Source organism: Staurois parvus, unplaced genomic scaffold, assembly GCF_062004578.1.
Source record: "Staurois parvus isolate SC_StPar_1 unplaced genomic scaffold, SC_StPar_1.0 ptg000229l, whole genome shotgun sequence".
Taxonomy (NCBI): domain Eukaryota; kingdom Metazoa; phylum Chordata; class Amphibia; order Anura; family Ranidae; genus Staurois; species Staurois parvus.
The window spans coordinates 1,331,619-1,356,644 of record NW_028318025.1 but is presented as its reverse complement, the minus strand read 5'-3'; the positions used below and the strand labels follow the sequence as shown (position 1 = coordinate 1,356,644).

At 38.8% G+C, this 25,026-nt stretch overlaps 1 protein-coding gene across 1 annotated transcript in view; it reads left to right on the top strand.

Moving 5' to 3' along the window:
* EDIL3 (EGF like and discoidin domains 3) overlaps positions 1 to 25,026 on the top strand; it is an 841,943-nt gene that overhangs the window by 285,728 nt on the left and 531,189 nt on the right. The window contains exon 3 of the mRNA XM_089679626.1: positions 4,372 to 4,401. Coding sequence (XP_089535752.1) covers positions 4,372 to 4,401 — 30 coding nt within the window. The remainder of the gene's footprint in view (positions 1 to 4,371; positions 4,402 to 25,026) is intronic.

Genomic DNA, 25,026 nt, shown 5'->3' with positions numbered 1-25,026 from the left:
TATTTTAGCAAACTTATTTTGCTACATATACCCCTTCTGGGTAATCCCTTGTTCTCTCCAGGATTAGAATCCCCTACTGCCTTCCACTGGAGGCATTCCCATAAATTTTATTATATCTACTCCTTCATTAATGGAAGCATCACAGAAAAACATAATTCTCAATGTTCTGAGAGCTTTTGCGCTTATTGCAAATAAAATACTGCCTCTCTTCCACCTTTGTTAACAAGAACCTTACAAGCTAGCTCTCACTTTTTGAACATATCTGCTCCTATAAGACTCTCTCCCCTAAAAGGTGGGAGAAGGGTCTTGGTGCACCAAACCTAGGGAAGACTGGATATAACTTTGGTCTACAAATATAATATGTGAGTCATACTTACAGTATTTTTCCAAGTGGGAGAAGGGTCTTGGTGCACCAAACCTAGGGAAGACTGGATATAAATTTGGTCTACAAATATAATATGTGAGTCATACTTACAGTACGTTTCCAAGTGGGAGAAGGGTCTTGGTGCACCAAACCTAGGGAAGACTGGATATATATTTGGTCTACAAATATAACATGTGAGAACATAATTATAATATAATATACTCATTTTTGCATACGCAGTCATGTTACAGTATATTTGTGTAAAGCCACATAAACAGCATACTAGAGGAATATAGTCTAAGCAAATCAAAACAGAAGAAAAAAATCATAACATGGAGATTGCTTTTTAATCAATGCAATCATGCGGTTTCAAACTATTTCATACCTTTTTAAGCAAGCCATTTTCTTCCAGTTATTTATAGAAGCAAAAAGCCCGTGTTGATTTCTTAAAACATGCAATTTTAAAATCACTGTTTGCCAAATTGGGCACAAATCCAGGTATGCATTATTATATTTCATTTGTTAAAAATACAAATCTAGCAGGTGTTTATGTTGTACTGTTTGTCTCGGCTTAGCAGTTTTACATAGTGCATCTGGGTATAAATCATTAGACCAAAATAGCACAAAATGAAAAAGTCTGGGCTATGCAGGACTAATATACAGGATGGGAATATCTCTTATTTTTTCATCCTGGAGCAAATCAGCCATAAAAGCAAACCGCAGCAGAGGTTAAAATGTCTCACGGAAACCCCAAATGTGATAATAAAATGGTACAAATATATTTAGATGCTTACATCTTGCTAAACAGAGCGGGAGCCTATTAGGCTAAATATAAATAACATCAATCGCTTGATTCAAAACAGGTTTTAACCATTTTTCATGCTTAATGATGTATTATTTTTATTGATACTGTACAAGTATGCCTGTTCACTGAATAATAAAATAAAAAAAATTATTAGGAATCTTTTGTTCAATGACAAACCCCAGTATACTATTCAGCTTGTGAAGCAGGTGCCAGATGCTGGACTGTGGAGACGGAAAGTGGATTGTTAATATGGCTGTGAGCATAGGTAAAGAAACTGCTTTCTCCCAATTCCTTACTTCCCAGTGTATGTATGGTTGTCATTTACATTTGAAAACAGGACTTGATGATGATATTACTAGGAAGGAGAACATAAAGCTAATACTTTTACCCAGAACAAATGGCAGCCTTAAAGAGAATTTGGGCTTGGGCAAAGCAAGAAGTTTACTTAAAGCCTAACTTCTTGTTTTAGTAAACTTTAAATAGTTAATTTGCACCAAGCTAGTCCAAATGAACTATTTCCTTCACACATGCAGGATGTCAGCGCTGTATGAACTGTATGTAGCTGAGGCTCCCATCCCACTCCCAGAACAAAATTGAGTCAGAATGAGCACTGCTTAGCCATTCAGGTGAAGGTTTCTATTTTCTGAATACTATTCTTCTTCTGATTGGCTGAGCCACAGATCGTGACATTATCCGCCCACCTCTCCACCTCAGCCAATCAGAGGAAGCCTTTATTCAGAAAATACAAAGCTTTCCATGAATGGTTGAGTAGCACTCACCCCAACTTGATTTTTGTTTTGAGAGCAGAACTGGAAGTTCCTATCCCACTGCCAGAACACACCGCTCTACACTGTATATAACTGAGGCTACATACAGTTCATACAGTGCTGATAGTGCTACATGTGTTAGTGAAGGAAATATTTTTTTGGACAAGCCTGGTCTAAAAGAACTATTTAAAGTTCACTAAAACATGGAGTTAAGCTTTAACTATTTGATGCTTAAACAGAGATGAGGACTCTCACCTTGTCTCCATGTGAGGTGTAAATTGGAGAAAGGAGAGTGAGTTATGTGTTCCCCATACCATGAAGTACCCATTAATTTCTTTTAATACTCAGTGGCCTGAACAAAGTAAGGGAGTGGAAAGTAATGTCTCCGGCACAGCAGGAGTACTTACCTTTAATGATCAATTGTGCACAATTATGCACATATTATGGCAAAGGCAACTCTTAGTTTGGCCTTCTCCAGTGCTGACAGGTGTGTGCACCATCTCATTGCTCTATTACCACTGATGCCATCTTCTTGAATCCTTTTTCTAGCCCATCCCTCTTCAGCCATTGGGTGGCTGTCATGGTAATGAATCTGGAGTTGGATTATACAGGCACTCAGCTTCTGCACTGTGCATGTGCCACAGGCTGTGTACAGTTTAAAACATGCTTCACTTTAGGTATATAAATGGGTTTCCTCTGTGTACTCTGAAATCTGCCACCATTCAAAAACATATTGGTAGCCTAAAGCAGACCTGAACTCAAAAAGTAAAAAATTACAATCATAAGCAAGACACTGTGAAGGGGAAGGATCTGCTTCAACAATTCTGGTGACTAATCCTTTGCCCGCTGTTTGATTACACTATGCTAAGCTTCTGTGGAGACTCCTGTTTGCTAACATTTTGTAAAATCACTGGCATATTTGCATGCGATGCTAAATAATGCCCATTATCAAAGATAAAGTCTACATGACCCGTTTAACAAAAGCCAATTATAATGTTCTCAGAACCATTCCTGATGAGCAGTAAGATGTTGATTTAGTAAAGGCAAATAGGCAGTGCACTTGCAGCAGAAGTTTTTTTTTTGTTTCAAAAAAATACCCAGTTACATGCAAGAAATGTAAAAAAATGACATTTTTGCTTGGACATGATTGGATGATGGGCAAAGCTTGACCTCATTTAAGTTCTGGGAATAATATAATAATAATACTCCTATAATGAGCACATTCATTTGTACAGTGAAGAGTCTGTTTGCCTTTAGTAAGTCAATCCTTAAGACTCTTGCTTACCTTGCAAGCCATTTCTAACTATGGTTATGTTTGATAATATGTACTAAAAAAAACAGTATCTTTCTGCTGTTTTCCAAATGTTTTTACTAATAGGAGATACCTAGGGTCCATAAAAAGTAAAGTGTCATCCCAACACTAGTACCACATCTTATGTTCTCTTATTATAGGAAATTCCCTGAGAATTCCAAGAAACACGTTTGGTCCTTCTGATGCCCACAACTCTTTTTAGGATGTGTTAAATAGCTACAGAGGGAGATTTAATAAAACTGGAACTGCAAAATCTGGTGCATTTCTGCATAGACACCAATAGATTTCCAGATATTATTGTCAAAGCTTAGCTGACGTCATGCTGCCGTGTCCACATGATGGTCCGGCAGCCATCTTTGTAAGTGCTTTTTATCCATTAATGATTTTATGTTCCACGTGGTGGCTATCTTTTTAATAAAACATACTACACTATATGATTTCTCCGGGCTTGGTCTATAAGGTTGCCCTATAGGAGGAATCCCTTTCCTTCGTTCACTGTGGGCTGGAGATGGAGACTTGGCTACTCTACTTTTGATTGTTTATTTGGTGTATCACTGGCTTCTGGAGAGATCCCACCTTCAACCGGGTCACCGGCAGGAGGAACAAGCAGGAACACCCCTTAGTGTCATTCCACTCTGGGCTTGCTTGCTACTTACTTCTGGTGAGCGCATTATGGTGGAGGTGCAGTGTAGAAGTCACTACATTTTGTTGATTTGATCACATCATTATTTTTGGGACTATTATGATATTTAGAGGACTTATATTATTTCATTTGTTATTTGCTATACCGTCCTATTTCTTTTTTATGATGTTTCTTTTCTTTTTTACAATCACACTGGTCATCATTTATTATAACACACATTTTTATTAGCGCTGCACATTGATATTATAGTGTAAAGTTAGAAGCTGATTGGTTACCATGCACAGCTGCACCAGATTCTGAGTACATCAACGCCACAGTGTTGTAACTTGATGGGAATTGTCAACGAAAACTGAAGAAAAACAACCAATTCTTTTTTGACTGTCATTTGCAATTTGAAAAATGAAAGAGAATTTTTTTTTTGTCCACTCATGTGTATAGTAGATATCCTGACTTTCTTTTTCTTGTCTTTTTTTTCAACAGCATCGGTAGAAGAAGAATCTACAGCTACAGGTAAGAAGATGAATTCTAATTGAACCCAGTTTGAGATCTGTAATAAAAGGCTATCGTAAACAGGCAGATCCTTTAATCAATTATAAAGGGACATGCTGTGATTTTTCTACTCTATACGCTTTACTGTTCTGGAATAGAAGGAAGTAATTGATCACAAATATCTGCCAATATATTGGTACACTTCACTATGCAAAAATAAACAGTCAGGAGTTAACACATACCTTGCTTAATATTCAACACGTAGTGATAGTGCATAGACCATGAGGTTCATTTACTAAAGAGTGAAGGTTGTTGACTTTGTATTGGCAATTTTCAGTGAGCCTATTAAAAAAGGTAAAGCTATGATCACTTAATTTAACCAGATGTGCCCTAGCAAAAATCCAGTTTTTTTTTTTTCTTCACACATAATTAGGTATGCAAACTGAACATGACTTCACCTTATTTATCCCATCTTTAAAGTGTTACTAAACCCAGGACCCTGCATTCACTATATCTGGTCTCCCACAGTACACACAACATGGAAATGCAATTATTATAGTAAAAATAAACTGCTAAATACAATTTCTCATCACTAGTTAGAGCAGTCTTGTGACACCAATCAGTGTCCAGCAGAGCACTGGTTAAAGCTTGTAGGATGAGTTTTCATTCTGGGAATATGAGTGATAGGATAGTAACACAGGAAAAAAAATTGGGAGATTAAGGCCGAATGTTGCCAACCTATAGAAGTAAGTGCCTAAATGAGGCCTTTTCGGGCAGGATTACCAGTCATTATTTTAATGAAAGTTACAGATTTAAATATTGAAAGTGACGTTTGAAATTACATTCACATATTTAAGCTTATATGAGATTTTAGTGAGTGGGTTGCATGCATTAAAGAAGCCACGTCTGCCTAATAAAGTGGAAGTTCAGGGTAAACCTATCTAATCTTAAAGTGTTACTAAACCCAGGACCCTGCAATCACTCTGTCTGGTCTTCCACAGTACATAAAACATGGGAATGGAATTAGTTTAGTAAAAATAAACTGCTAAATACCTTTGTCATCAGCAGTTAGAGCAGTCTTGTGACATCTATCAGTGTCCAGCAGAGCACTGGTTAAAGCTTGTAGGAGGAGTTTCCATTCTCCCTATTGTCCTTGAGGCTGCAGGACCCCTGACCCTTTGTTTGGAAGGTGCTGATTGGCCCTGTGCTGATTACATGAACTCTCCCAAGAGGAAAAAAAACTCTGTAGCAATACATACCAAACTGAGCATGTGCAGCTTGCCCCCAAGGCTCTATTCTATCAGCAGAAGGATCAGAGAAGACAGGATCAAACATTCTTTTTTACACAATGTGGAGGATTAACCCCTTAGGTTCCACAGTGAGTGGGCTTGATAACACTTTAATTTAATAATTAATTACTTTAAAAACTTTGTGTTTACTTATTTATTTATTTATGTATTTATTTATTTTAACAATCTCAAGTTGTTTAGTAAACCACACCCACTGGGTTCTTTAAAGTAAACCTGTCTTTTCTCATGCAGGGCAAAGCAACAGATTTTCTTTAATAAACCCCTCCCCAGTAATACACACTCACCTTTCCTCCCTCCCACCCCCAGCTCCATTTAGCTGACAGGAGTGAAAAAAAATAAACAAGACTTCCGGAGATGGAGGGGCAGGTGACATGTTCCATGTGACAGCGTTGGTGGTTGGTGATTACATCCTTGTGTAAGCTCCAAATTGAGCATTATAGTGTCTGCACAGGGCTTCCTTTACTGCTAAAAGAAGTAGTGGGGGAGGGAATGAAAGCATGTGCAACTGGTTAGAGACATTAAAAGTGAATATAACATAAATAGTGCAGCGCTAGGTGATATATGACTGCACCAGTATTTAAGGTGGTGCAAAAACCCTTGAATAAATATCAAATAGTGTAGGCCACATATATTGTATGTGACCTTCCCAAAAAGTGAAAAAATGAATGAAGTAATGACGTGTATCCCACACGGCTTCACTTCACAATAGAGACACACAATATGAATGCACAGTAAAAAGATAGTCCAATAATAGTCTAGTAACCAAAAAAATCACAGATAGATGTGTTTGGATAAGATCCCTGTGACGCATATAGTCCAGCGTTGTGCAAAAAAATGAATAAATTGCGCACTCACCGGAAGCACAATTTAATTGTGCGTTTATATCTCATAAACCAAGGATCACTCCAGCTGTGGATGGAAGGAAGCTCAGAACAGGTGATTCCGTGATGGGGGGTGCCACATCTGGTAGACCTGGCTCCAAACTGGATCAGCTGAATACTACTCTGGGCCCTGGGGTAGTCACCTGGTGGTCCTGAGGGATTAAATGCTCGATGTGGAGCAAAAAGGAAGACCCATAGTGGTAGTATTTAGATCAAAATTTAAACAAATTTATTAAAGATTAGAGCAAAAAAAAAACACTTAACATGAGTATGAAAGTAAAATCAATCCTTGTGCACAAAGGATGTCATGAAATACACACTGACCAGCTGGTATAGGAGAGTGGCCGCCGGACCTCCTTGATCCGGCGGCTTGACGTCACGGCTAGCAGGGGCTCCTCCTTGACGCGCGTTTCGTATCACACGTACATCATCAGAAGGAATAAGAGCCATAGGTGCCGGACATCACAGGAGCTATATATATAATGTGCTATGTGCCTGTATTCGAGGTAATTAGGTGCCATTTTGCCGAAGTCCCGCATACAGCGCATGCGCGGGCGTCCGGACGCCATTTTCTTGTGGCCAAAATCATGTATGTATCCACCGCATATGCCCAACCGCGGTGGAACATAATATTCAAGAATGTATTAATTGGAAGTAGGAAAGCCTACCTCCTCCTCCTGCATGCTGTTTTCCAAGGTGGTATCTTCAGGAAAAGTGGAAAAACGCCGATCACTGCGGACCGGCGCCATATTCCCAGGGGCAAACTGCATAAGTGCGCATGCGCGAGTGAGCACATCGGACCGACGCCATTTTGCCGTGGGTCGGTCCAGCAGTGCGCATGCGCGAATAGGACCGCCATGTTTGTGTAGTCTCGTTGAATGGCTACACAATCACTGCGCAAGTGCAGGGACAGTAAAAGATCGATTGGGGGTATACTCTAAATTGATACACTATCCCATTAACCTAGGGGGAACTATAATTCATTAGTTCTAAAGTTAAATACATCGTTCTAGGTTACAAAGTGTCCTATATGGTGTCTCATAATGCCCATTTATGACATGTATCCTTATATGCAGAAAACCCTTGATCCCTCTTTGGTGATCAGAAGTCTATATGATTAAATCTAAAGTTACATTCATTATACATAAACAGTATTGTTACATACAGAAATGTATGAAGATGTATACATATTACAGGTCGCCTTAAAAAGACACATAAAACCAGAAGAATTCTCTAATAAATGAACGTACATGTGTATGGCTTGGCTGAATATTCAGAAAAATGCATTAGTAACAATGCCTTTATAGAAATGCCTCAGCCACACTGCTATAAAATCGATCATAGTGCTTATGAGGACTGTTGGAGACGAAAAGCTGGTTGCTCGATACCATCAAAAATCAAAAATGATAAATGATAATAATGCAATATATGTCCCCATTGAGTCCAATTCAATACAATGAATTAAAATTAAAATTAAAATACCCCAAATAAATAAAACGTATAATAAACGATGTCATAATAATTAATAAAAATGAAATAAAATTCCTAAATAGACCATATTTAAAAAATATTCTGCATAAGCCATAATACAAATAGACAAATAAATTAGTGGACTATCATAATCACTAAGACTGTCTTGATCTATATTTATGATCTATAATGTTATGGTGATTCTCAGGTGACCCACAATGTAAGTGTGAATAATCAAACTTAGGAAAAAAGGCCACATAAGGAAGTGAAAACATGGGTGCTAGCTGTTGTCTATATAGCAATTTATATCCACCTCTACATTATGGCCAAGAGGGATAAGGTTCTCATCTCGTATATCCACCTCGTCTCCATTTGGGAGACTTGTCTTAGTTTATTTGTACCTCGCCAGTGACTATGCACTACATCGATCCCTGAGAATTTCAAAGAGGTGGGGTCTCGGTTATGGTGGTATCTAAAATGTCTAGACAGAGGATGTTCTTTCCGGCCTTTTTTGATACAGTTGACATGCTCTCTGAACCTGTCTCTGAGCCTTCTGGTGGTTCGACCAATATATTGCCGTTTACATGGGCACTCTAAGAGGTATACCGCATAGCAGCTGTGACAGGTGATCAATGTAGAGATGTTATATGTTTTATGAGTTGTAGTGGAAGTGAAAGATTCAATCTTCTTTTTACGTATGCCATCTAACTTACATATAACACACTTGTTACATGGGTAAAAACCCGTCATATTACCAAAGAACGTAGTTCTGGAGGGGGGATCTATCACGTTTGGTGAGATTTTATCTCGTAAGGTAGGAGCCCTTCTGAAGACTATTTCAGGCCTATCAGGTAATGCTCTAGCTAAGATTGGATCAGCCTTAAGAACGTCCCAATTTTTCCTAATGATCTTACTGATCACACCAAATAGGCGTGGATATGGGATTAAAATCTCTGCTTGAGAAGAAAGATTTAGTCATAAGGCCCGCTGACAAGGGCGGAGGGGTAGTTCTGCTCAAAAAGATAGACTATATAAAAGAAGTCCAATGAATACTGGATGATAAAGAAACCTATCAACCATTACCCAAAGACCCACTCGCTACTTACAAGCGGTACATTCTTGAATATTATGTTCCACCGCGGTTGGGCATATGCGGTGGATACATACATGATTTTGGCCACAAGAAAATGGCGCGCGGACGCCCGCGCATGCGCTGTATGCGGGACTTCGGCAAAATGGCACCTAATTACCTCGAATACAGGCACATAGCACATTATATATATAGCTCCTGTGACGTCCGGCACCTATGGCTCTTATTCCTTCTGATGATGTACGTGTGATACGAAACGCGCGTCAAGGAGGAGCCCCTGCTAGCCGTGACGTCAAGCCGCCGGATCAAGGAGGTCTGGCGGCCACTCTCCTATACCAGCTGGTCAGTGTGTATTTCATGACATCCTTTGTGCACAAGGATTGATTTTACTTTCATACTCATGTTAAGTGTTTTTTTTTTGCTCTAATCTTTAATAAATTAGTTTAAATTTTGATCTAAATACTACACTATGGGTATTCCTTTTTGCTCCACATCGAGCATTTAATCCCTCAGGACCACCAGGTGACTACCCCAGGGCCCAGAGTAGTATTCAGCTGATCCAGTTTGGAGCCAGGTCTACCATAAGGGACCCCCAGATGTGGCACCCCCCATCACGGAATCACCTGTTCTGAGCTTCCTTCCATCCACAGCTGGAGTGATCCTTGGTTTATGAGATATAAACGCACAATTAAATTGTGCTTCCGGTGAGTGCACAATTTATTCATTTTTTTGCACAGCGCCGGACTATATGCGTCACAGGGATCTTATCCAAACACATCTATCTGTGATTTTTTTGGTTACTAGACTATTATTGGACTATCTTTTTACTGTGCATTCATATTGTGCGTCTCTATTGTGAAGTGAAGCCGTGTGGGGTACACATCATTACTTCATTCATTTTTTCACTTTTTGGGAAGGTCACATACAATATATGTGGCCTACACTATTTGATATTTATTCAAGGGTTTTTGCACCACCTTAAATACTGGTGCAGTCATATATCACCTAGCGCTGCACTATTTATGTTATATTGTCAATTTGAAGGTTTATGGTTTTTCCTTTTTAGTGTATCAGCTGCTGTATCAGTTAGCGCTCACTGAACCCCTCATCACTATTAAAAGTGAATGCTTTGCCGTGAATAGGAAAGCACGGGTTCACTTTAAAAGCTACAGAGAGAAAACCTTTTAAGCACTAGAAGCTATTTGCTGTTGCAGACATCTACTCGTATACATTAGGAATCAAGTTAGGACACTGAACATTGGTAGCTACTCAAAAGCTGCATTACGAGGACTTTTGTAAAAGGAGAAGAGGACCCAGTAAAAGCCCTCCACCTGAATACTGCACAGCTGTCCTTGCACAATACCTTCTAATGCAGCGTCTCTTAGCTTTGTTGCTTACTCATCTATAACTGGCCTTTTTAGAGTGAAAGGGCAACTGATTGAAATTTCCTGGCTGACTACTGTTAAGAATGTAGGCAAACAGTATGCTGTAGACATGCTTGTCTGATATGAGCACACAATTTTCTGTACGCATCTTTAGAAAAAAAAAAATATTTTTTTTACCAGTCCTAATTTGAATGTACATATTACAAACACCATCATATATTTACCACCTGATTTAGCGTAAAAGGATATATTAAAATGTAAGCTTACCTTTGCCGCTTAAAACATAAAAATATATTGATACATTGCATGTGCTTATACATGTAATTTATAAATATAATGAATTTTAACTGTATTCCATTTTCACATATTTTAAATGGCTTTTTTGTTTGAGTAGTAAAATTTCCTTTTCTTTTTAGTTGTATGTGGTTATACTTAATACCTTCTGTATGTACCATTGTCTTTTGAGGTTACCATGAATTGCATTCCACAAATAGTTTTGTTTTAATACTAGGGCATCATGGCTGTACAGATCACCAATGGCAACCAAAAAAATCATAAAACACCTGTGGACAAAACACAATACTGAATGTTGAAAGTTGGAACAAATTAACAGAAAAGGGGGTGGTAAATTGTTCATATTTCTGATTGTTTTTCACTTTCACTGGAGAAAGTACAGAGAAGGGCAACCAAATTGATAAGAGGCATGGAGGAGCTCAGCTATGAGGAAAGATTAGAGGAACTGAATGTATTCTCTCTTGAGAAGAGGAGATTAAGGGGGGATATGATCAACATGTATAAATACATCAGTGGTTCATATAGTGAACTCGGTGTAGAGTTATTCACCCTGAGGTCATCACAGAGGACAAGGGGCACTCTTTACGTCTGGAGGAAAAGAAATGTAATCTCTAAACACAGAAAGGTTTCTTCACAGTGAGAGCTGTGAAAATGTGGAATAGACTCCCTCACGAGTTGGTTCTGGCCAGCTCAGTGGATTGCTTTAAAAAAGGCCTAGATTATTTCTTGGATACACAGAATATAACTGGATACTAAGATTTATAGGAAAAGTTGATCCAGGGAATATGTTATATATATATATATATATATATATATATATATATATATATATATATATGTCATATAGTGAACTCGGTGTAGAGTTATTCACCTTGAGGTTAACACAAAGGACAAGGGGGCACTCTTTACGCCTGGAGGAAAAGAAATGTAATCTCCAAACACGGAAAGGTTTCTTCACAGTAAGAGCTGTGAAAATGTGGAATAGACTCCCTCAAGAGTTGGTTCTGGCCAGCTCAGTGGATTGCTTTAAAAAAGGCCTAGATTCTTTCTTGGATACACAGAATATAACTGGATACTAAGATTTATAGGTAAAGTTGATCCAGGGAATATCCGATTGCCTCTCAGGGGATCAGGAAGGAATTTTTTCCCCTGCAGGAGCAAATTGGATCATGCTTTGCTGGGTTTTTTTGCCTTCCTCTGGATCAACTGTGGGTGTAGGATTGTAACTTTTATTTTTGTTATGGTTGAACTGGATAGACTTTTGTCTTTTTTCAGCCAGACTAACTATGTAAAAAAGGAGCTTGAAATAGAAAACAAATGCAGCCACCACACACCACACCACACCACACCAAGAACTTTAATGAGGAACAAGAAAGGATTGCCATCTAGCCCTCATATTGTTAACTTTTGCTGTGGAGCCTATAGTTTTAAAGGATATAGAACTATGGCCTATACTTATATAGGATCAGGCTCAATTAAAGGTTTTTTCTTTGGGAAATTTAAGGAAAAAAATAGGTCTATACATAGAAGACGTACTTCTATACTTACCAGAACCAGGGCCTTCAATAAACAGTGCTCTAAAAGATCATAGGTGTAAGTGAATTGGTCTGAAACACTCATTCTTCTAGTCAGTCAAACTCCCTTAACGTGAATCTGTGGTCAGACTATGCAATTCAAGTATTTATACATTCTTAACAAGTAAAAGTTTTTAAAGATGGCCTATAGCCTACCCCCCATTTTTTTCTATACCATGGCTTACCGGGTGGTGTTGTAGGCACAGAACAGATACTCATCCAGCCACCGGATCCAGCGTTGTCCCGCTAACATCCATCTATCAACAGACATTGCTCGGTCCCGTGCCACCATCTTACTTGTGACGTCATTGTGACGTGTAAGTATGCAACCTACTGATAACAGAATATTCAAATTATTCTAATATTTTGCATCTCAAAGTGTGGGATTATTTTGCAAATGCACTTAAAACAATGCTCATATATTCTATGTGATGTTCTCCATTTATAATTTTATATTCAGCATTGCTCAAACTGACAGTTTAAAGCTGAACTCCAGGCTAAATGAATACTATCTAAATACAAGAGCCATATGTATTATTACTTGAATCTCGGTGTCATTTGTGTCTTAATTCCAGATCTGTGCAGTAATCCAGCATGCACCAACTCCTACACTTTGCTTTGTGCAGGAGTTTCCTGTAATATAGACCAACCTATGCTGCTGTCTCCTTTTGTACAGCGTAACAGGTCTTGTATAGGTCCCATGTTGTTTGTTTGCCTGTAAAAAAAAGGACTTTCTGGGTCCCACCCACAACCTGTCCTCTGCACAGATTATGAACAGCACAGTGATGATGCCACCACGATGATGATTGTACATGGTAATATCTGAGTTTGCAAAGGCATTTGGTGCACATAAACTGCATTTATAGCCTTTGTGGTTATTGAGGAATATATACAAAGTTACAATTATCAGAATAATCCTATACTGAGAGAATATGGAGGCTGCAATTTCTGACCTCTCTCATTTGGCATATGCTATCTGACTGGCTACGATGCTGATCCAATGGCTTCAGTACTGATCTAAAACAAGTATGAAGAGGCCCTGACTTCCCTCTGTCTTTGTAATCTGCATGTTTTTTTTCTGGATAGTCCTTAATGATAGCCCCAGTACAGGCTGCCTATAAACAGATATAATCCAACAAAGACCTCTCCTACTTAACAACTTGCCTACTGGGCCAATTCTGATATTTCTGTCATACATGTAAAAATCTGCATTTTTTTGCTAGAAAATTACTTAGAACACCCAAACATATATGTTTTAAAAAGAGGCCCCAGAAAATAAAATGGTGGGTGTTGCAATTTTTTTTTATCATACGCTATTTGTGCTGCAATTTTTTTGGGAAAAATACACTTGATTAAATTTTAGTGCACACAAACACAATATAAAACCCAATTTGGGTTAATATACAAAATATAATGTTATGCTGACTAAATAGATACCAAATATGTCACGCTTTAAAATTCTGCATGCCAGTTGAACTATTATTCATAATTGACGCTTTAAAAGCCTTTACAGACTACCAATTTAGAGTTGCACAGGAGGTCTAATGCTAGAACTATTACTCTCACTCAGATGTTTATGGTAATACCTCACATACACATGTGCAATTACTGTTTATATATGTGTGTGAGACTGACGTGTGTGTGTTCACCTTTGCATTTAAACACAGAGGAACAGGAGTGCTGTACATTTTTATTTTATTTTTTATTTATTTTTTATTCCTACACTGTACCTTTAATTTTTTTTTCTATCTTTTATTGCTATAATAAGGGGTGAACAACATCCCTTGTGATAGCATGGACCATGACAGCTCCTCTTTATGGAGAGATCTGGGGTCTATGAGATCGCAGATCTCTTCTCTGGCCTCCAAAACAGCAGATCAAGCCAAGTGCTTAGAACACACAGCACTGGAATTCTTTAAAACATTACCACAGATCGAAAATATCACTTACCTTGAGGTGGTCTCTTTTACACATTTTTCTAAAAACATATTGAAAATATTATACTTTCCCTTTAAGCTCTCCGTCAAATTTAACAGTTCTCACCTAGGTAACAGCAGAACTCTCATCCTGTTATTAATGTTAATGTTGTCTTAGAAGAATCAAGCAAGTCTACCCATGCAGTTATAACAGTCATAGAATGAGATTATATCTGCGTGGGTGAGCCAAAACACCAGCCTTCAGAGATTAAACTGTTTATTAATGAACTTAATCAGATCATTGGTTCCTGTCTTCAGTATTATGTACAAGAAGCAGATCATATGGTGTCCTAATTTATGCAAGCAGTCATTGACCATGCACATGCAGTTATTAAAAACATTAGCTTTTATGATAATTTTGATAAATATTTAGCAATAAACTGAATTGAGAAGGATTTTGTTAGAGCAGAACATGCTTAAGGTTGCTCTGTGAGCATCGAGGAACCTTGCAGATCAATTGCAGTGATGACAGCCATGCACAATGGTTACTAATTATTTCATAAGAAATGACCAGGCCATCAAATTCTGCTTTCTCCAAAAAATAGAAAACAGGTATAATCTGAAGGTTTTCATTCCTGTCCGATCCAAACCCAGCTAGTTGGCACTGATCAACTGTGATCCTTCAAAGTATGATTCTCATGAATTTCCTACATAATCACTCACTTCATGAGAACCCTGGTATGGCCCTAAATCCTTTAAACCTTGTAATACTGACCCTTAAAAAAAAAATCCAAGGACATTCTTTATCCATAAAACAGATGTCAGTGGTTTGCACTAGGGTCCAAACTAGCATATCCTTCTAATGACCAGAATTAATATAACTTTTAAAAAAACCTAAATGTTTCTGACTACCGGGTATAATTAAAGTGCCAATTAAGAAAAATAAACCAATAAAAGGAAAAATTTGCAGTTTGCCTTTAGTGCAAGTTAATAAGACAGTTTACCATCCCATTTCAAATAAGTGCTGTTACTGTATTCTATATAACAATTACAACTTTTACATTTCTGAAGATTGAAAAGAAAATTTGTTCCATTGCTCCAAAATTGAGTCCATTTGTGTGCATAAGAAGAAAGAAAATTCCATATTTTTAGAAAAAAAAAGAATGAATTTTAGTGCCCTGGTTTATTTATGTTTAAGTTAAAAACACTTATTTTAAAGTTTTTCAGCTTTTCCTTCAGTAATAATGCCTGCAATGAAGGATAAGGATTTTTCCTGGGGGCTGCTTTATTTACTTTGAGTGGATATCATCAAATAAATGAAAATTCTCAAAGACGTAGTATAGCCCTACCACAGCCATATCACTGAATTAAAAAAACACACACATTTATATGTATGGATTGAATTAAAAAAAAAATAAAAGGAGTGGGGGTTCTCTCTGCAGGGTTAAGCAAAGAAAGCTGTAGAGGAGATTTACTAAAAGTGGGGTACTCATAATCTGGTGCAGCTGAGCATGGCAGCCAATCTAACTTCAGCTTGCTCAATTAAGTTTTGGCAATCAAACCTGGAAGCTGATTTCTATACAGAGCTGCACCAGATTTTGCACTCTCCAGTTTTCATAAATCTTTTCACCCTTTTTTTTTAGAAATTGTTGCATTTCTATGGTGGTGATCTCATCGCCAAACAGTTTACCCCTCCCCCTTATATTTGTTTTCCTCAAATGCTTTTCAACCCCAGTTTACGCTGAATGCAGCTTTGAAATTGCGCTACTTCAGCGTGATTTCAAAGCTGGCGATCAGTGCAACTTCATGTGCGACTTGCTAACATCTGTGCGACTTCCTGCATAGATGTCCATGCAAGCCACACATGAAATTGCAAAAAATAGTGCAGGAACACATTTCAAAGTCGGTGCAACTTAGAGTTGTGCCGATTTGAATGGTTCCATAGCTGCAAATAGAGTACGACTTGTCATGCAACTTTGATCTGTCAAGTTGCATGACAAGTCGCACATGTGTAAACTGATGCTCATGAGAAAACCAGCAAGTAAGCCTTACTTGGGCATACTACGATTTCTTTGCATCTGATAGATTTACTTTGAATTCATTGCATAATGTTCTCACAGGTTTGGACTTTGATTGCTTCACATAAGAGCATACACTACGATGGCTCAGTGGTTAAAACTGTGTTCAGGGGCTGTTGTTTAATGTAAGTCTGCCCCTATATTCTTGATATTTATGTGTTCATTCCTCAAAGAGATCAGTTCAGAGGAGGACTGGGGATCCTTGTCCCGAGGGGCAGGCACAAATACAGTATATATCCTTTTCATGCGAGGGCCAAATTTCTGTGGGCTAAAGAAAGCATGGCTCAGTGGTTAAAACAGTGGTTAAAACTGTGTTCAGGGGCTGTTGTTTAATGTAAGTCTGCCCCTATATTCTTGATATTTATGTGTTCATTCCTCAAAGAGGTCAGTTCAGAGGAGGACTGGGGATCCTTGTCCCGAGGGGCAGGCACAACTACAGTATATATCCTTTTCATGCGAGGGCCAAATTTCTGTGGGCTAAAGAAAGCATAGCACACAAAATACGCCATGGTACCACAATGGTTGGTGGGGAGTGGTGAAAGGTTGGTGTTTATAAACGGGCAGCACAGTCGCTAAATGGTTACCACCTAGCAACAGTAAGTTCGCTGGTTTGAATCCTAACCATGGTACTACCTGCACAGACTTTGCATGTTCTCCCTGTGGCTCTGTGAGTTTCTTCCCACACTCTAAAGACATGCTGGTAGGTTGGTTGGCTCCTGTCTTAATTGACCCTAGTATGTGAGTTAGGGACCTTTGATTGAAAGCTCTTTGAGGGCATGGACTGATGTGAATGTAAAATGGTGCGTAAGTTGACAGCTCTATATAAGTACTTGTAATAGATAAAGGACAATGTTTATTGTGACACACATTTTACCATCTTTCACCATTAGCTTTGTTTGCAGCTCTCAGCATTCAGTCACATGACCTATTGCAATGGAAGCTGGTGCTGGAGGACTTGAATCTGCCTAATACTGTGATTGCAGCTAGCTATTTCCCAGCATGTACTATTGACTGCAAATCCTGGTCTATTGGTCTCTGTAGGGTGAAGCATCTCCATTCAGGGTAAGAGAAGGAGAGAGTCTGCTATAGCTTATTTGGAAGCCTTGCCCTCAGTGCCACATGGATTCCCACGCTCTTCATACAACAGCCACAACCACCACCATCACCCCATACTATTATTACCCAGGACTTCCTGCAGTGTTTGCGCTGATACAACCCCTCCTCATTTATCTCCATTCAGGGTCACTAGCCCAACATATTTTATTATTATTATCCTTGGGACCAGATACTTCCCTGTCCCTCAGTCCTCCCCTTTTCTATTGTGTTTGTGGAACTAAATGAAAAACCCATTATTGGTTTCATTTTCTCTGTAAGGTGCTAAGGAACTGATTACAAATAAGTAGGATCCAAAGACAAAGGAGTGAGAGTTTCATTTTTGGATTGTCCTTAAGGCATGTTATTAGATTGACCAAACCACAAAGCACAAACCATTAAATTTTAGGATTAAATTATGTTGTTTACCTTTAAATTAATTTCTTTATTGCCTGTTATCAAATATATCACCTTAGTTTGACTTTTTTAAAATGTGTCACCTAGAAGCATTTGCTAGATTTATGTTGTCATTGCTCAGACATCTCAAGCTGAATCAGATAAAGCCATCTAGCCATATAGTATATTTTACATCTCTTCTAAGCATAGATATTGTCAGCTTGACCATGAGATGCTGTCCTTGAATTTCTGTTGTTTAATACCCAAAGGAGGAATCTGTATCAAACTGCTTTTTGCACTGTTTAATAAACGTTTCACTAAATAATGCTTAAACTTCCATGTGCCTCTGGGAAGATAAGAAAATCTAACCTGAACTGTATCTTGAAGGAGATTTTGCCTTATGATAGATGGTATATGCATGAGAATAGCATCACAATACTGCATGTGAAAATGATATGCTAATGGCACCAAAGAGTCAAGTGTCCTAGTTACCAGCATTTGAAATATGGCAATAACAGGAAGAAAAATGGGTTCTAAGCTAAATAAAGAACAGATGAAAACCAAGTCTTACAGTATGTACTAAATTGTGAACAATAAACAAAAACGTAATGTGCTGTAAATAACACAGATAAATGATAAATATGTTAATAGAGCACTAGACCCAAAACAGAAGGGGTAAATACTTTAAATCCAGATTTTAGAGGCAGATCTTTATCAATCTGGATATTCTCTGGGGTCCCTGTAGTAATCTAAAGAATGTCAGAGGGATTGAAGCACCAAGGATATATTGTGAGTCCAGTAATTCTTACTACACATGTCAGAAGGTCACAAGAAAAGCCAAGGCATTTTAGGAGCTCACCATCCCCCCTTCATATGGGCTTATGTGGTAAGCTGAGCGGGAATAATTACATCATATCTGGAATAATTTATTAGCAGAGACACTTGGCGCACCAGTCACACAGCATTGTTTGAATGTTTGCTGTTTGTCTGACATGTTGAACAGATCTGCTGACACACTATTTGATACATCGGATAATTATTTATGCTCAGCTTACCACCATCATGAGCCTATATGAAGAGGGACAGATGAGTCACCAAAATGTATTAGATTTTCTTGTGACCTTTTGTAAAAATGATTTACTGAAGTCCCATGATATGCTTGGCAATGTCATCTTTCCCACAGGAGAAATATATAGGCCATATGGGGCATTAATAACATGGTAGAATATACAGGTTATATGCTATTAATGACAGTGACAGAACTACCACCTTAACCACCATATTAGCTCTGTGGGACTCAGAGCAGAGGGGGACCCAATTGGGACTATGAAGGTGAGCTGCTACCTTCCACGATTCTGTTACTTGCAGGCAGCGCTACTGACAGTTCTTGTTACTTCACCTGCATCCTCCTATTTTTGAATCAGTTATCATGTGTTTTGGCTGACAGTGCTTGTCCCTCCCATGGCCCTCACCCAACTGCCTGTCTTTTTTAAAAATTTATATTATATAGGGTGCGCTTGTTGGAGCCCAACCTCTGTAGCTGTAAGATAAGATAAGATAGAGGCGCCTTCCTCTCTTTTTCTTTTTTTAAAATGTGCCTGCTGTAGCCAGCCAGATGTTGTGTTGTTTCTGGGCATTGTTACCCTTCATGCATTTACAAGTCCTAGACGTGTGGGTTGTTAATAACGCTGGCAGCATCCTTTGGCTTCACCCCAAGCACCATCCAAGTAAGCTGTGCCCAAGGGTGAACGGGGGTGCATTGGAGAAAAGGATGCACAAATAAAAGGATGTGTAGAGGTGGAAAGGTTTCAATAGAGGAAGGGGGTGCAGGGGTGGAAGGGAGTGTAGAGGTGGAAGTGGTTGCAGTGATGCAAGGGGAGGAGGAGGTGGAAGGGTTTGCAGTGGTGAAGGGGGTTGCACTAGTCAAAAAGGGGAGCATTGATGGAAGACAGTTGAAGAAGTGGAGGGAGATGCAATGCTGTGATGTATTCTCTGCTGTGTATCAGAAATTGTTGCCTTGTCCATGCAAAGCAAAGTGACAATGCATCTGAAAAATGCTCCCCCCCCCACCCCCCGACCTCCCTATATTTGCCTTTCCCTCTTGCACCACAGCTTGAAGAAATTCACTGGTGACAGCAATGTGCCTAAAAACTGACTGCTTGACATGAGCACTGTCACAGAAGAGGAGGTCACATGTACATTCATACCCAGAAGTGCTGGGGTTTCCATACACTTTGGATGGTAACACAACACACCTAGCACGTGTTGCTGTGCATTGCTACAACATGTTTGCTTATCACACAGGAGCATGCTTATTAGCTCAATGCTATGGTGTGAAAAGGCCCTATAACATTGCCTCACCACTTACTCATACCTTACTGAGCTAGCCATTGTACCACCACCTGCAGCTGTCCAGCAGATTGTGCACCCACTGGCAGTGAAGATACGACACCCACTATTCTGCAGTATCTATGGAAGCTCAATAGAAATAACATAATTATGATATTTGTTTTCCTTGGGGGGGTCAGCTATGGGCATTGAAAAGAGAATAATTAGGTGATTGGGTGGCAAAATTGCAGTGGGAGGAGAGTCAGAACCTGAGCCTGCTTACTGTGTACGATGCAACATAAGTCCTTGTACCCCAAAAACATGCGTTAATTACTGTGTCAATTTGAGAATCTAACAGACATGTAAAAACTTCAGCACATTCATTTGTAGAAACGTAAACTTTTCCACTACATATGCTTAGCAGCACGCAGCCTACCTTCATTAACATATTACTAGTAACTAATTAGTAATCAGCAACTGTTGTAAAAAGTATAAAGAGTGCAGTGTCATATACAGCACAGTGTACAGAGTGCAGTGGTCAGGATTATGAAATACACAGGATAGTGTACATAGTTCAGGAATCAGGAATGCATAATGAACAGAGGGCAGGGGTCAGGTGTGCATACCACACAGAGCCCATGCGTAAGGAGCATAGCACACAGAACACAGAGGTCAAGAGTGCATAAGGCACAGAGTGCAGGGGTCAAGAGTGCATAAGGCACAGAGTGCAGGGGTCAAGAGTGCATAAGGCACAGAGTGCAGGGGTCAAGAGTGCATAAGGCACAGAGTGCAGGGGTCAAGAGTGCATAAGGCACAGAGTGCAGGGGTCAAGAGTGCATAAGGCACAGAGTGCAGGGGTCAAGAGTGCATAAGGCACAGAGTGCAGGGGTCAGGAGTGCATAAGGCACAGAGTGCAGGGGTCAGGAGTGCATAACATAGAGTGCAGAAGTCAGGAGTATGTAACAGGTATAAGGGGCATGTAACACAGATCTGAGGGATCAGGGGCACCTAACACAAAGAATACAGAGTGAGGAGAGTATAATGCACAGGTCAGGAGACAACAGAAAAAATACCTCATCCACACAAGCCAAAATCCCTCCACCATACAGATCTCCCCCCTCTCTATAGTACAGCTCCCTTTTAGTAGACTAACCACCCAGTACTGATTCCTCCTCCTTTCTCCATAAAGCTCCCTTACCCCCAGTACAGCTCTCATTTAAAGTACAGGTCTCTCCCACTGGTACATATCTCTCCACAAGAACGGACCTTCCCCTAGTATGGATCTCCCTCAATTACAGCTCCTTTCCCTCCATGAAACCCACTAATCAGATCAGGCAGTTCCAAGTGAAGGGATGTCCTCCCTTGGCTCGGTCATATAACTAGAGCTAAGGGGGAGCTAAGGAGAGTCAACCTTCTCATTGAATTGTTGCTGCTGCCTGTAACTGAGGTCTGACAAACAGTTTTAGCAAGTTCTTCAGGTGCCCTGTGACTGTCAGCACTAGCTCACTAGTGGGGGTTTGGAACCTGAGGAAGAGAAGCATTTGACATCATGTTGAGACAAATCACAGTGTAATTCTAGTATAGGTACACTTGCCCTTTTAGATTAGCAGAGGCTTTGCTACATGTTTATATTCCTTTTTTGGGTGATCAGGCTTCCAACTTGTCATAAATTACATAAATTAATACTTATAGTAAACAGTGACTACATTTAGTGTAATAAACTATTGGATGGCAAATATGCATTTAAGGTAATAAATACACTCACCGGGCACTTTTTTAGGTACACCTTGCTAGTACCAGATTGGACCCCCCTTTGACTTCAGAACTGCCTAAATTCTATGTTAAGAATTTGTTAATTCTTTGGCATAGATTCAACAAGGTGTTGTACACATCCCTCAGAGATTTTGGTCTATATTGACCTGAGTTACTGTTGCCTTTATTTCACCTTAAACAAGTCTCCCCATTCTTCTCTGACCTTTGACATCAACAAAATACTTTCATCCACACAACTGCTGCTCACTGGATATTTTCACTTTTCCGGACCATTCTCTGTAAACCCTAGAGATGGTTGTGCGTGAAAATCCCAGTAGATCAGCATTTTTTTAAATATTCAGACCAGCCCTTTGGCACCAACAACCAAGCCACTGTCAAAGTCTCTTGAATCCCCTTTTTCCCCATTCTGATGCTCGGTTTGAACTTCAGCAAGTTATCTTCATCACGTCTAGATGCCTAAATGCATTGCGTTGCTGCCATGTGATTGTCTGATTAGCAATTTGTGTTGCCAAGCAATTGCACAGGTGTACCTAATAAAGTGGCCGATGAGTGTATCTTGTAAACACATAATGCTACATATAGAATACAATGAGAAAGACCATGGTGGAATATAGATTTGTTAAGAAGAGATTTTCACTGCATGAGAACTGTTTACAAAATGGCAATTTTGTCTCATGTATTGCCATATATACAGACCAGCTAGATTACACTGCCTCATCAACTGCCCTTAAGTTGATTTACAAAGAGATGTAGTAAAACTGGAGCAGTTGTTATTAACAACCATCTTCATTCCTTCATCTGAAAGAGGAAACCTGAACTGGCCTGATGTTGCACCATTTTTTTCATTCATCCCCAATATACAGTATGTTTGCCTTTATCATTTCAATGATGGTATTTTTATATAAAGTATGATAATATCAAGATATATGCTGGTTAAGGGTAATATTTTAATATTTTGTGGAATTATAATTTTGTATTTGAGGTAGACAACCACTTAAGATAGGTCTACAAATCTAGTACCGTCTACCAGGCTAAAACAGCTAGCAGAACATACTGGGTTTTGGGTAATCAGTATTGTAAAGGCTAGAACCTCTGAAAAATGTGTATTACTCTTTCTTTCCCCACTAGGTCTCTGTTTAGTCTAGTGACAACTGAGATAAAAGGTATTAAGAAATCCTATATTTTACAGGTGTCACCATAACTGATTGCGAGGGTACATTTTTCACTAGTGATGACTTTCTTTTTGAAAACTGTCTAAAAATAGATTTCCCCTTATATCCTGTTGTGTATTATGGAGTGGGAGTGAAGAAGTTTTAGCCATCAACTTTGTTATCTAAAAACTACAAAACATTTTTGGTTGTAATTAACGTTTAAAGCACATTAAGAGGGTAGAAAATGGAAGTGGATTAAAGTTGAACTATAGGCAAAACTTTTTTTTTTCATTTTGGATAGAGCAAGGGAGGGTTATAACCCCAGTCAGATTTTTTTTCACCATCTGTGTCCCATTGGGGAGATTTCTCTTCACTTCCTGTCCCAAAGTCAAACAAGAAGTGAGAGAAAATCCCTGCAAATGAAGGGAATTCCTTGGGGACCTCCAAGTCAGCAGAACTATTGTCCCTGTTGGAAGATTTCCACTCTATTACTTTTCTGGGGACACCCAAAATTTGGGATTTTCTTTTACTTTCACTTTCAATGATAATGGTAAACGGGACAAATAGAGAGGGTGAATCTCCTTAAAAAGTGCACAGATATTAAAAACTGGCAAACATTCTGATCTCTCTCCACTCTATCCAAAACTATAAAAAGCTTTGCTTTTAGTTATACTTTAAATATTATTTTATCGAAAAGTTAAAGTGTTGCATTATCACAAAATTTCTATTTCTTAGAAAAGATATGTGGACTGGATCAAGATCAGCATTGGAACAAAACCACCTTAATTTGATCACTTTCAATTCTAAATCAGGGGCTAGTGGAGACATTATTTCAGCCAAAAGATTAAAGGTAGAAGGGATCAAGAACTTGATCATAGTCGCTTGTATGTTTGGGTAAAGACCAATATACAAAGTGTAGTAACCCACTGCAACAATCACAATGAATCACTTACTGAAGGTTCTATGCCAATCAACTTCACATATCACCATTTGTTATAATTCTGCAGTCCGTGTTCTTATTGTGATTTAATTCTCAGGTGTTTTCTGGTTCTATGCACTATATGTAGGTTAAATATTAGAAAGACTGGTCTCTATGAAGCAGTACTATGCTGCTTTTAGGGAAAATGAATGGCATTTGTTGGTATTAGGCAGATTTTATATTACATGTTTTCACATCTTGATCATTTTTGGGAAGCAAATCAAGAGATAAAACGCAATAAAAACATTTGTTGTACATTTATATTGCAGTGTAGCTTTCTGCATGATTACAGTAAAAATAGTCAGTTACAATAGCATCCGCAGCAGCATTATGGTAATCTTGTAAACATTCACTCTAAAACATCACTTCCAAAGAAAATGGGTATATTATGTGAATTGCATAAATGGATAAAAAGGAAAGAATGCTGTTACTAAGATTGACCATATATATTGTGCTAAGACAGGAGTTTACCAACATGTGAATACATTACAGGCGATTGCATTTATCAGCTGTAAAAGCCCCTGTGCTGTGTTTAAATTCTGAGACTGTGGATAACAAATGGGAATTAACTGATTTATCAAATGCCACTCCTGGATTCACTGTAGCAACATGCTTGACTGTAAATTAACCTGCTCGGCCATTTCACTGGACTCAGTCCCCGAGGACCAATTCTTTCCTGGCTTTCTGCAGTCCTGCTAAGTCATTAATCAGAGCAGAGCAATCTACAGCTTAATGCGCTGAGCACAGTGCACGTGCGAATATGATAATCTATAAGTAATTTGTATTTGTCAGAAAAAAAACGTCAAAATAAATTTGCTTGGTCTCTAAAGAATGCAAAGGTTTTAAACAGCCAATGTTACATAAAACCTCCCTTCACTCACATGACAAGTAAAATGTTTTAAACTCATTTATCTAAATATGTGTCATTG